The sequence below is a fragment of the Danio aesculapii genome, chromosome 16 (assembly GCF_903798145.1).
Source record: "Danio aesculapii chromosome 16, fDanAes4.1, whole genome shotgun sequence".
NCBI classification, from domain to species: Eukaryota; Metazoa; Chordata; class Actinopteri; order Cypriniformes; family Danionidae; genus Danio; species Danio aesculapii.
In genome coordinates this window covers 44615927-44630338 of record NC_079450.1, presented here as the reverse complement: position 1 = coordinate 44630338, position 14412 = coordinate 44615927, and the positions used below count along the sequence as shown (strand labels likewise).

The 14412-nt window shown below is 35.9% G+C and overlaps 1 protein-coding gene across 1 annotated transcript in view; it reads right to left on the bottom strand.

Annotated features, from left to right (window-relative positions):
- adcy2a (adenylate cyclase 2a) overlaps positions 1-14412 on the bottom strand; it is a 184493-nt gene that overhangs the window by 52008 nt on the left and 118073 nt on the right. The window contains exons 5-7 of the mRNA XM_056474969.1: positions 9703-9851; positions 3087-3198; positions 1822-1949 (exon numbers count right to left, since the gene is read on the bottom strand). Of these exons, the coding sequence (XP_056330944.1) occupies positions 1822-1949; positions 3087-3198; positions 9703-9851 (389 nt within the window). The remainder of the gene's footprint in view (positions 1-1821; positions 1950-3086; positions 3199-9702; positions 9852-14412) is intronic.

Here is a 14412-nt window from a genome sequence, read left to right as displayed (position 1 = left end):
CTGCCTTGATAATAGAAAATATGACCTATAGGCAAGGCATCATGCATGACAGTTGCCAAAGTGAGATATGAGCTATATAGGACACATATCATGTATGAACATTTAAGGGCTTATGTGTGGATATGAAGAAGCAATACAGGAGACCTATTTGGGCTGTATATGCACATATATGCACCTCAATTCTGCCTATATGTGGCATGTATACACATATATACAGCATATATGTTATCATATATGTGCATATATACTGCATATAGGTTTCATATATGCGCATGCATCCTCATATAGGTTCTTTCTATGTGGGTTGGCCTGAACACACAGAATTTGTCTCATTCGTGTCTTCAGTGTTGAGTGTTTCCATGGTGTACCAGGGAAAATTTTCATCCTGGCCAGAGTCTTCAGAAAGATTTGGTTACAGTCATCCAATTCTGTTTTTTTCATATGATTAAATGGCCAAACTGCATAAAAAAATGAGGTTTTGAAAATACTCATGTGGATAGGGCCTGTATTTAGCCAATACTTGTTCATTGACATGTACTTAAAAGTAAAATGACATATTCTAATATACCTGGCTTCTTGTTATTTTTACTCTTTTGATTGAGTGGTCTATTAAATATCTGTGCAACATAATATTACATACTAGCCCGGTTACAAAGACAAGGCTTAAAGCTAGTTCTACTTTGAGCTGTCTTACCTAAAACTAACTTGTGGCAATTTAATCAGTGACCTTGTTTTGTCTCAATATGCACACCTGTAATGGGTTTTTCTAATTCTTGCATTTACTGGTTAAAAAGATAACATGAACTATTCCATTGAAATGAAGTTCATCTGCACTTGGTTTAAGATGATGAAAACCCTAGTGTGTTCTTACAGTGGCATTTACTCAAATGTTTCTCCTTTAACAGAAATGCTGCAGTTATTTTCCAACCTGCAACTTCTAATAGGAAGATTATATTCTTCTGGGTTTCTGTAGAACAGGTGAAGATAAGATAAAGACAGGTCTCTCATCTAGAGTGAGCACCAGTCATTTTCCACAGTATGACCTCTTTGGGTCTCTGAGTCATTATCAGGATAGCCAGGTATCCTGTCCTTCACAGCAGCACTGGGCCGAGACCAATCAGCCCCTCTGTGTGGTGGATTAGGAGTGGACGAGAAGCTTGGCTGCAGGACTGACTCTGCGTAAATTCTATCAAATTCTATCACAGAGCAAGCGTGAAAATAGCTTGCTTAAAACCAGGATTATTTATAGTGTAAAAATATGTTTTTATTATTATGCAAATTACATGTAAATAATTGGAAAAAAAATCTACAGAATGATTATTTAAATGACATATATAATCTGTGATAATGTTCAAAAATAAAACAGGTGCTCACAGTGTTGTTCTTCAGAGGGAAAACAAACATAAACAGGTTTGCAGAATATATTACAATAATTATGAAACTGGGACAGATGTTTTCAAGCTAATCAGTGGCCAAGTATCTTTTTCACTAAGATCTATGAGAAACAAGTCAGCAAATACACGAGTCCTTTGGAGAATTCGACTGATGATTAGAGAAGTGATTCTCAGCTGGTTTTGAGCAGATTGTAGATATCAAGTAGACAAGTAAAATTTTTTTAAATAAAACAAAATTGTTTAACAATGTGCGTACAATTTGTAAAAAGTATCAAAATAGCTAAAGAAGTGATTATTAGAACAATAATTACATAAATTTAATAGTCAAAGATTAAATATTAATTTTAATGATCAATTATTAAATTAGCATAAACAGCAGCAGCTTACAAAAGAAAAACTATCACAATGTGATAGGGGCTGAACTTACTTGATAGCTTCGCACATGTCAAGTCCCATCTTGACACAATTTTTGGCATGATTTGGCAAGGACTCCGGAAGGCCAGATACACAGTAATAACAGTCGCCTAGAATTTTTATTCTCATACATTCATTCTCCTGAAGAACACAAAAAAAGATCAAAACAGCTTTCAGAAACAATATTAATTAGAGCAATATTTGGTAGTAATCAATTTACCAGTTCTACTAAGTTTTATGAAGTATTTGGTCACACTTTATTTTGATGGTCTGTTTGTTGAATTAAGGTTACATTGCATCTACATGCCAACTAATTCTTATTAGATTATAAATAGACTGTTAGATTGGAGTTAGGGTTGGGGTTAGGGTTAGTGTAAGTTGACATGTACTTGCAAAGTTTCTTATAGTCAGTTAAATGTCTGTTGAAGGAGCAGTATCAGCAGATATTATGTAGAAAGACTACTAATATTCAAGTCGACAATCAAAATAAAGTGCTACCAAGTATTTTTTTCCAAACCAGAAGAAAAGCATCCTGGCGAAAGCTGTGGTTCTTTATTCTCCAAAAGTGGACCTTTTTGCAGATATACCTCATTTTCTATTCAATTATGATATTTAAATACTGCATTTTAGTGACATTTCAAGCTGTGTTTTTTGCTGGATTAGCTAGTTGGATGGTCATCATAACCACACTTTTTAATGTACCAAAAATATTTCCTAAAGTTTTAGAATAAAGAAATATGAATAAATACCTATTTTTAAAATACAAAATTTATTACATCATATATCATTTGAAAAAAAAAGGAATCTGTTCAAGTTTAGGCAAATAACAAACTGGCCAGCACATTCAAATTTCCTCAGTCAGAATTTGGCCATTTCAATAATTACAAAAGCCAAAAATTGTATTCAAATCAGTTTTATATGGGCCGCTTTTGGTGCTTCACACCTTTTTATTGGTCATTTTTGTCTCAAGAATAAGGTCCAAGATTTAGAAAAAAAAGTTACTTGTACAATGTTTTCTCTATTTAAAAACATTACAGTAGCGAATGAAGACTTCTCTTACATCAGATTATAAAAATTTTATATTTGTTAGCATTGGCCAAAACTGATTAGTTAAACAGCCAACAGAGGATTCTGCATGGTCTTGAAGCTTTTTTGATGCGTTATTTTCACTATTTATGCTGGCATAGCAGTCGAAATAGGAGAAATGAGGTTATGTATGGGACATCATATTTTTTATAGTCCTGTCACTGGACTAAATATTTTTCAAATTCAGTTTACCTTGGCGATCTGATCAAACTTGCCAAATAGTTCATTCAACATATGAACCAGCTCTCCTGGTGAGCAATCGCTGGCCAAGCGGGTAAATCCAACAATATCAGCATACAAAATACTGTAAGAGAACATAATCATTTGTTTGACAAAGGTGTGAACACAGGCATGCTTGTTCCGAATAGTATATATTTTTATATTTACAGTGAGTATGGAAAGTATTCAGAACCCCTCAAAAATTTCACTCTTTGTTTTAATGCAGCCATTTGGTAAAATTAAGTTCCCTTTTCCTCATTAATGTACACACAGCACCCCGTATTGACAGAAAAACACAGAATGTTCCTAAGTGTTTAGACCCTTTGCTGTGACACTTATATATTTAACTCAGGTGCTATTAATTTCTTCTGATTATTGTTGAAATGGTTCTACACCTTCATTTCAGTCCAGCTGTGTTTGATTATACTGATTGGACTTGATTTGGAAAACCACACACCTGTCTATATAAGACCTTACAGCTCACAATGCATGTCAGAGCAAATGATAATCATGAGGTCAAAGGAACTACCTGAAGAGCTCTAAGACAGAATTGTGGCAAGGTACAGATCTGGCCAAGATTACAAAAAAAATCTGCTGCACTTAGACCCAATCCCAATTCTACCCCTTAGTCCTTCCCCTTCCCCTTACCACTCATTTTGTGCGTTCACGTAAAGGGGTGTCCCAATTCTCTTTAATTTGAAGGTGTAAGGCTAAGGGAAAGGGCTAGATACCCCTTCAAATGGAGATTTTTCAAGACCACATTTGAAACCAAGGGGTACGAAAATTTCCCAGAAAACACCATCTACCACAGCAGCATGACTGCACACAGAAGTAAGGAGATGTGCCAATTAGCACGTGACTCTCTGTATGTTACCAAAACAAAAAGATTCAGTAAAAGCAGAATGACCTTCTGCATACATCTTTCCTTTTTGGTGCCTTGGCTTTCGTTGCTGTCACCTAGCAACAGCTGTACACATAACAGCAGCTTCATGACGCAGGCGTACCAGGGTTCAGAAGGAAAAAAGATGTGAACACAAAACAGCCGAAAAGATGGCAAAGGAGGAAAATCGAATTTTGGTTTGGACCAGGCAATTGAACCAAGTGTGAAAGTACCTTAAGAGTACAGTGGTCTGCATAGTCCTTAAATGGAAGACATTTGGGGTGACCAGAACGCTTCCTAGAGCTGACCATCTAGCCAAACTGAGTTATCGGGGGAGAAGAGCCTTGGTGAGAGAGGTAAAGAAGAACCTAAAAATCACTGTGGCTGAGCTCCAGAGATGCAGTCGGGAGATGGGAGAAAGTTGTAGAAAGTCAACCATCACTGCAGCCCTCCACAAGTCAGGGCTTTATGGCAGTGGCCCAACACTCGAAAACCCACATGGAATTTGCTAAAAAACACCTGAAGGACTCCAAGATGGTGAGTAATAAAATTCTCTGGTCTGATGAGACCAAGATAGAACTTTTTGGCCTTAATTCTAAGCGGTATGTGTGGAGAAAATCAGGTACTGCTCATCACCTGTCCAATACAGTCTCAGCAATGAAGCATGGTGGTAGCAGCATCATGCTGTGGGGGTGTTTTACTGCTGCAGGGACAGGACAACCTGTTGCAATCAAGGGAAAGATGAATGTGGCCAAATACAGGGATATGTTGGATAAAAACCTTCTCCAGAGTGCCCAGAACCTCAGACTGGGCCAAAGGTTTACCTTACCTTCCAGACGAAGACAATGACCCTAAACACACAGCTAAAATAATGAAGGACTGGCTTCACAACAACTCAGTGACTGTTCTTAAATGACCCAGCCAGAGCCCTGACTTAAATCTAATTGAGCATCTCTGGAAATACCTAAAAAGGCCTATCCACCAACATATACCATCCAACCAGACAGAACTGGAGAGGATCTGCAAGTTTTTTTCTATCAAAATGAACTTATATTTTTGTTAATATAACAAAGAGTGAAAATGTTAAGGGGGTCTGAATACTTTCTGAATACTGAATACTAAATGCATACCAACTGTGTATGCATATATGCATGAAAAATTTAATTGCTTTATTATCCCTCCCCCTCCCCATACATCATAAAGACAGTTCTTCTTAAACCCTGTAAGAATGAACAACAGCAAGAATGGGGCTTTAGAAGGGCTTTTACCCACTAAATATTAAATAATATAATTGTAATAATATACAAGTTTACATTTTATACATTATATGCCTAAACCCTGGGTTAACAATCTTATTTGCATATTTTCTGCTGTGGTAGCATTTTTGACTATGAATGCAGCATCCAAACAGTTTGCATAAAGGCTATGGAGTTGTGCATTTATATATTGTATATTGCTAACTGTGAAAATATACAGTATGAACTGTAACAGTGTGAGCAAAACAGTCTTGTTTTCAGTCAAGCTGTCATATTTTCTGTCAACATTTCCCATATTTATTCTCAAATTCTGAAGCATACAATACAATTTCCAGTTAATTTTTATCTACATTGTTGTACACGGTAAGCCAATGGTCAGGACTTGAGTTTGATTTCACAATTTTTCCCCTGCCTAATACTATTACTAATTGTAGTTTGATTTTAAAAAAAAAAACTTTCACATGTCTTTGTGTGTAAAATATTTAATAAAAAAAGATGCATGTATAATAAAAATATACATTTAACTCACTATCATTTGGCTAGTTTTTGATTTATCAGGGGTCGTGATATACATTTCTTAAAATAGAAAAAAGACAATTTAGTAAAGTACAGTAAAATTGGACATGTAATTTGTTTAACCTTTATATAGTTAGCTATTCTTAAATGTAACATAAATATAAAGACATTTTTATAGCTGTAACACTCTTTTGATCGTCACTGCACCTGTTGTCTTTCTTCCTCTAACTTTACCTTCAATGTAGTCTCCTTTCTTTCACCTAATCTCTGCTAGTGTGTTCTGTGTAAAGGCTCATTTGCTAATTCTCTGATTAATTATATTGTCTTTTAAAAGTCTTGAAGTGTCATTTTGTTTTTTACTTTTTTGTTCTTGCATAGAGTTTTAGTGCGGTTGCCCTTTTTTTGTTCTTCAGTTAGATTTGCTTCGGTCTGTCTCACTGTCTGATGATGTTGCCTATCCTGATCTCTGCTGAGCTGCTCCCTCCCCACAAGGCTCAACTTTCCTCTTTAGTTGCTGATTTGGACGTATTTGCTAGCTTCGCCTCTGGCATCCCTCTAGCTTATTTTTTCCTTTTTCCCTCCTCAGTTCTGAAGTTTGGTTTTGCTCTACTTTTAATAAAAGTTTTTGTTTCGGCTGTCATCTGCGTTTGGGTCCTTGGGTCATTTTCTTGGGTCTTGACAGTGAATTTGTATATCACAGAATATGGGCCCTGCCAATTGCTACTGTATACTCAGAAAAAGAAAAACAATTAAATTTATGTGTTTAAGCCTAACAACACCCCACAGCTGTTCAAAATTCACTGTAAACCACAGATTACTGTGGCTTATTGCTTGGTTAAGAACTTTTATTGATGTTTATGTTGAATAAATCGAATCCTAGTAAAACCCAGCAAAAAAGCAGTGCTAAACCCACTTCTTAGTTACAAATGTTCCTTTACCCATTGTTAAAAGGATTGCATAAAACAGTACTACAACCTGGGAATTAAGTATAGTGTGAAAAGCCTTAGAATGTAGTGTTTCTAGTCCTAATCTGTGGCATAACGCTACACAAGGGTGTTTTGTATTCTTTAAAGCATCTGACCTTTTCATTTCAGTGTTACGGACATAAGAACACTAATGCTACTGTTTCACAGGGGAGGAAACAGAGGAACAAAAGTCATGTACAAGAGTCATGGGCAGTTTAAAGTCTTGTGTTGAATAAGAAAGTCCTTTAAAGACTTTTATAAAATGTAAGACATTGAAAATGGAATTGTCATATTATTTTTAATTTTGCAAATCACCTTAACAGTTAAACAGTTGGGTTTTACCATTATTGAATGCCTTCAACCAATGTCCAGGTCTGGCAGGGGCACTTTTAGCTTAATTTAGCATATATAGTTGAATTGGATTAGATCAGTTGCATCTCAAACAAAAAAAATATTTATTTATTTATTTATTTTTTATCATTATGCCTGCTGAAAAAAAAATGCTTTAACCAGCCTAGGCTGGTTGGCCAGCCTGGTTTTAGAGGGGCTTTGGCCATTTCCAGGCTGGTTTTGGCCATTTCCAGCCTAGTCTCAGCTGGTCAGTCTGGGAAATGACCAGCACGGGACTAGCTAGCAGTTTAAGCTGGACATAGCTGGCTTTGGCTGGGCTCCCAGCTTGGCTAGGTTGGTCAAGCTTGTTTTAGCTGGTCATCTCCCAGCCTGGCCAGCTAAGACCAGGCTGGAAATAACTGAAACTAGCCTGGAAATGGCCAAAACCCCTCTAAAATCAAGCTGGCTGACAAGCTAAAACTAGCTAACAAGCTTTATCTGGTTTAAGCTGTTTTCGTCAGCAGGGTTAATATTTAAAGCTGGACTATTCTGTTATTACATCGTATACTAAGACTGACAGAAAATTAAATGTTGCTATTTTTTGTTTCAATATTGCTTGGAACTATACTGTCATTATGGCGTGATGAATAACAAACTTTTCTGCTGTACCACAACAGCAGCAGGTGCAATGATATTAAGCAGCACCTAAAACAATCCCCAGCTAGGTAACAACAAGATGCTAATGGTTTAATCCAATTAAATGATTTACATTTATGCTAAGCTAGGCTAAAAGTGCTCCAGTCAGACCCAGAGATCAGCTGAATGAATTCAGAAATGGTAAACTTTAGGAGAGTTATAAAAGAAGCCTAATTCCAAAAAAAGTCTTTTCCTTTAATATTACGGCAGCTGAAGTCAGAATTATTAGCCCCCCTTTGATTTTTTTTTTCTTTTTTAAATTTCTCCCAAGTGAAGTTAACTTATAAACTAATTTTGAGAGGATCACATGCTTATGATTGCTTGCTGCCAGCCCTGCATTATTCAATTTATGATTCACCAATCAGACGATTCCTAAGCCACTATAAATACACTAAATTCCATATGGCAGCCATCTTCATTTTGAAAAATCCCCCCTTCCACCCCTACTCCTCTTTCTTTCCTTGACGGGTGGCACGGTGGCCCAGTGGTTAGCAATGTTGCCTCACAGCAAGAACGTCACTGGTTCTAGTCCTTACCAAGCCAGTCGATATTTCTGTGCAGAGTTTACACGTTCTCCCCGTGCTCACATGGGTTTCCCCCGGGTTTTCCCGTTTTCTCCCACCGTTCAAAAACATGCAACTTAAGTTAATTGACTAATCCAAATCGGCACCACAGACATGTTCTTAGTAAATAGTTATATCTTAAGAGCAATAACTATCTGTTCATTAGCTCCTACAGCAGGGGAGTTCTCGAGATCTAGCTGAGCTCAAACTCCCCTCTTGCCTTGCAAACGGGAGGGAGCCCGGGCTCGAGCTCAGGGCTCTCTCCCAGGACAGCATGCCAAACAAACTTTATAATCAATCATCAGCTAAGTGTGAACTCTTGAAATGATGTTTAACCGAGCAAGGACATTTTCACAATATTCATTCATTCATTCATTTTCTTTTTGGCTTAGTCCCTTTATTAATCTGGGGTCGCCACAGCGGAATGAACCAACTTATCCAGCATATGTTTTACGCAGCAGATGCTCTTCCAACCGCAACCCATCACTGGGAAACAACCACACACATTCATTCACACACATAAACTACGGACAATTTTAGCTTGCCCAATTCACCTGTACCATATGTCTTTGGACTTGTGGGGTAATTGGAGCACCTGAAGGAAACCCACACTAACGCGGAGATAACATGCAAACTCCACACAGAAATGCCAACTGACCCAGCCGAAGCTCAAACCAGCGACCTTCTTGCTGTGAGGCAACAGCACTACCTACTGCGCCACTGCGTCGATATTTTCACTATATGTCTTATAATATCTTTTCTTCTGGAGAAATCTTGTTTGTATTATTTTGGCTAGAATAAAAACAGTTTTAATTTTTTTAAAACCATTTTAAGGTCAAAAGGATTAGCCCCTTTAAGCTATGTATTGTTTCGATAGTCCACAGAACAAACCATCATTTTACAATAACTTGCCTAATTACCCTAACCTGCCTAGTTAACCTAATTAACCTATTTAAGCCTTTAAATGTAACTTTAAGCTGTATAGAAGTGTCTTGAAAAAATCTAGTAAAATATTATTTACTGTCATCATGGCAAAGATAAAATAAATCAGTTATTAGAAATGAGTTATTAAAACTATTATGTTTAGAAATGTGTTGAAAAAAATCTTCTCTTCATTAAACAGAAATTAGGGAAAAAATAAACAGGAGGCTAATAATTCAGGGGGGCTAATAATTCTGACTTCAACTGTACATTTACTATAACGAACAAGTTCTCCTTTTTAGCATTTTGATAACCTGTACACTGCAATTTAACTTGTAAAAAACACAAAACAAACATGTTAAATAGTTCTTGCTCCAACATACTTCTGGATATTGTAATTCATTGTAATAATGAATATAACTGTTCTAAGAATTTTAGATTCATGGTATGAGGGTAACTCACCTGACATTGGTGTGACGTTGTACATATAAATTATGGAAGTTGTTAGTGTTTTCCACTTGACCAAACTTTGGCCCTTGAAGTCTCTGTATGATTTCAGCTTTCATCACTCGAGCAATGTGAGCAGGAAGCAGAGAAAGCAACAGACGCTCCTGTAGCAAAACCAGACATTTCTCACACATACTGTACACACGTCTTGGCTTGTCTCTTCAATATGTGCAGCAGAGACACAAAAACAACAAGAAGTTTAAATAATACCTCAATTATTAATAAACATCAATCAGGTTTCAGGTCTTAACAGGTCTTAAAAGTGAATCAAAACTTATTATAAGCTGTTGCTGTTTTAACTGTGCTGATCTTGTCCTGCACATCTTAATATTATGGCAACATTTAAATAAACATCAAACAGTGGATAGGAATTCAGGGAATTCCCTTAAATATTCCTTTTTATTAAATGGACAATTTAAAGGATATATCATCTATTGTCTAATTGTTTTTTTTTTGTTTGTTTTTTTCAAATTTGCATACTGTATGCAATTTGTGTGATTCCTCAGGGGTCAGTTTTGGGGCCTATGTTGATTTCTTTGTACATCTTACCCCAAAGTCTTGTTTGTTGGAAATGTAAAGCTATGTTTAATGCATATAACTTGCTTAGGTATACATATATTGCTTGGGTTAACCTATGGGTGCAACATCATTTTTTACATCGCTAAAATAGAATACTTATTGTGTCCCCATAAATATACAGTGCTTTTCCATTTAGGCCCTCTTGCCTCTAATATACACGAGCAAGCAAATACTTTGAAAATTTTACTCTGTGGTTAAGGTTGATTACTTTCATTTAACTAGTTGATACAGAGATGGCTCAAGGCATAAGTGAACTAAGCAGCTGCGGTCCCCTCAACGAGACTCCCAAGAGTACATGAAATAACTGACTTTTCAATTTATTTGGCATATATAGATGATGATTATACAAACTGCAATATTTAATAAACAATGCAATATTAATGCATTGCTGCAGGACACATACACAGCTAGAGTATAACTGGCTGATGTAACTGAAGTTGATTTAAAAAGTGGCATCACTGCAGCAAAACACTCAGATCAAAGTTAAAAGATGAAACCCGAAGAAAAAAGCAAGATAATGGTAAAATGAAAAAAATGAATATAAACAATTAGGCTATATAGTAAGTTAACATTAGCTGCCTTGTTCATTAACAGTACAAATATAAACATCCATAAATAGCCTTGCAATGTTAATGTAATACAACATATTAAGCTGGATTATTTTGAAGTTTTTGCATTTTGTGTAAAATAACTATATTGGACATGCATTTCTGTAATAAAATGATTTAATCAACTTGGTAAGATAATAAACAAATAACTTTCTGTTTTATTAATTTGGCACTGAAAATAGTTTAATACTACGTATTACATGGCTGGGTACCAGTGGTGTAAAGTAACAAATTACAAATACTCAAATTACTGTAATTAAGTAATTTTTCTCAGGAATTGTAACTTACAAAGTAGTTTAAAAAATGTGTACTTCTACTTCCCCTTGAGTACATTTTTAGTGCAGTATTGGTACTTTTACTTCACTACTTTCCTTCTACCTGCGATCACTACTTTATTTCTTTCTTGTCAATGGAGATTAGCTAAAGTAGAAAAATCAGTTTTTCAATTCCTGTCCAATCAAATAGCACATAGAATGTAAATCGCATCATACTGAAAAACCTCAAGGCATGGGTGCTTTATAAATGCAGCAAACCTTTTGAAAGCATTAAAAATGTTTAAGAAGATGTCCAAAATCATTACACAATGACCCAGAGACTCAACTTAGAAATTTAAGGATGCTGATTGTATGATGACTGAAATCGTCACACAGCCTTAAACAAGCATTAAATGGAACGAAAAAAGAATAGAAGGAAGGGCCGAACAAGGAATGGAAGTAAGGACCGAATGAAGGAAGGAAGGACCGAACTTATGAGGGAAGAAAAAACCAAATGAATGAAGAAAGGATTCAAGGAAGCACTAAACAAAGAAAGTAAGGAATGAACGAACGAATGAATGAATGAACAATGGACCTTATGAAGGAAGGAACAAAATAATGAATGAACGAATTAATGAGAGAATGAATGAAGGGAGGAATGAAGGAAGGAACAAATAAATGAAGGAAAAAACAAACGAATGAATGAAGGACAGATTGAACAAACAATGGAAGGAAGGAAGAAATGAATATAGGAAGATAACTGAAGATTGCACAAAAGAATGTTATGTTTACATATCCCTTTACAAATTACATGTAAACAAATCAACTTTTCACAGTGTAATACTACTCACTACTCTTGAGTACATTTAAAAGGGTTAATTTTTACTCATTCTTTTGGTAATATTTACAACAGATACTTTTACTCTACCTGCGCTACATATTTGGGCAAGTAATGCTACTTTTACTTGAGTATGATTTTTCAGTACTCTTTCCACTACTGCTGGGTACTATGAATGTCCTTGAAAGTGAATATACATTCATATGCATATGCTAATCTTTCACGTCACTATTTTTAATGTTTGGCACCATCTTCTGACTATATAATAATAATTAGGTTAGTGTAGGCTGCATTCAGCCATTTTTTTGGTCAGCTTTATGTTTAATTAAAGAGCTACAAAATTATCTCTCAGATCAATGTTTTGGTTTTTAATTCTCAACATGAATGTGATAAATGAGTTAATGTACATTGGGGCAGTTGTTTTACAGAATAAAGCCCTTCTTTCTGATACAAAAACATTGGTATGAATTAAGAAAATAAAATTGATAGTGTGTGTAATTTGCCATACTGGTTGCAATGAGGGCCCCCTAAAGGCTTGGACTGGTCCTAGGGTCATAAAATGAAAAATCAAATTAAAGAACAACCAAGATTAACAGACTGGAGAATCGCAATGTTACAAATTTCCTTTGATGTGCCCCTTAACTTGCTATTAGCATTTTTAACAAAGGAGGTCCACTCTAAACAACTCATCTATCTGTAATAAACAACATCTACAAATCTAGTTTGTAGATAAGGTAAATTTGATTGCCAGATGTGTGTATCATTGTGTTGGTAAGCTAGTTGAGGTTGAATAATGTATTGCGAGAATGGAAAGCATAAGGTTTGTCCAAGTGAATGTTGAAGTCATCTAATAATACAAGCAGCCTGTCATCCCCAGGGAACATGGACAGCAGCCCATTCAATTCTTTAGTAAATCCACCCAATTGACCCGGAAGATGGTAAATAACCAAAATGTAAAATCAACTGAAAATTTTGATACTGCATTGTTTTCAAATGAGGAATTATTGGTAAAGTCAAAATAATTGGAGTATTTACTGGGGAAATCCAGGTCTCAGTCAAGGCCAGTATGTGAAGATTAGATTGTAATGCAAATGCTGGAATGAATTTTGTATGTTGACAACTGATTGACAGTTCCACAGTCCAACTGAAACAGATGAGGGTGTAAGTGAGGAAATGTAGATAGGGTGTAAGTTGTGGGTGCTGCAGTGTAGTTGTAGGTGAACAAATAATTCCTTCCCACAAGCAAACTTAAAAGAAAAAAACACTTTCACTTAGATAACTGACAAAATAATTATTGCTTCCATCTAGCAGATATTAAAGAGCTCCCATTATGCATTAAAAAGCTTAAATTTTGGTTTTGGGGTCTCCAACAACAGGCTGATATGCATGCAAGGTCAAAAACCACTTTCATTGTCTTATAATATTTATTTTTACCTAATTATCCCAATGACTGCCATATGATTTGTTCAGCGATTTATTTGTTCCCAAACTCCTCCCTAGCATGATGCTAATTTGCGCTGATTGGATCAATGACCCAGTCTGTGATTGGTTGACTGTGTTCAATGCGAGACAGAGAGAAACACCCACCATGGCTTATCAACATTGTTGTAGTAGTTATAATGCAGAGTATATGTGTGAGACCAGTCCAGAAGTGCATTAAAGCAATGCAGCTAATCACCAGCATATTGCTCTATTCTTAACCATTACTTATGGTTAAACAATGACACACATTCAGTATTAATCCACACAGTGGTAAAGCTGAATTATTTTAAAATTTGATTGTCGCACATGTGTAGGACAAGCTGACGGGGGCCATAGCAATGACAAACAACAAAGGATTGCGAGCTCGAAAACGCATTTAAATCGATAAAGACTGTGGCATGCATTTTTTTTACAGTACAAGCCACGAAGAGCGATTACAAGTAATAAAAAACAATTAAATGCATATTTTGCAAGCTAGAGAAAACAAGGAGGCAACCATTTTATTGTACTTACTTACACTTGTGAACAGGAGCAAGAAACTGATCCATTAACTGTGTAACGATAAAGTTCCTGTCAAGCTCTGACAAAGTCCCATACATCAATAGTCTTTTCTGATGCTTCCTTTAACAAACGACTGAAAAATCCCCCATTGCAGGGTATATTATTGCATTAATCACCAGAATGTTCACTCATCTTCAGTCATGATCAGTCCCACACACACTCTGCTAGTGTTTGAAAGGAAAGGCACGTTCACGTTTTACTGGATCCAGCACTTCATATTTGGCATTGTTTCATGTTGACTTCGATACGAACAGGCAAAAGATCCAAACGAACAACAAATCATTTAAACCACTCTGAGTCGAATATTTTATTAAAAAATCAATATTTTTAAACAGGGCGCACT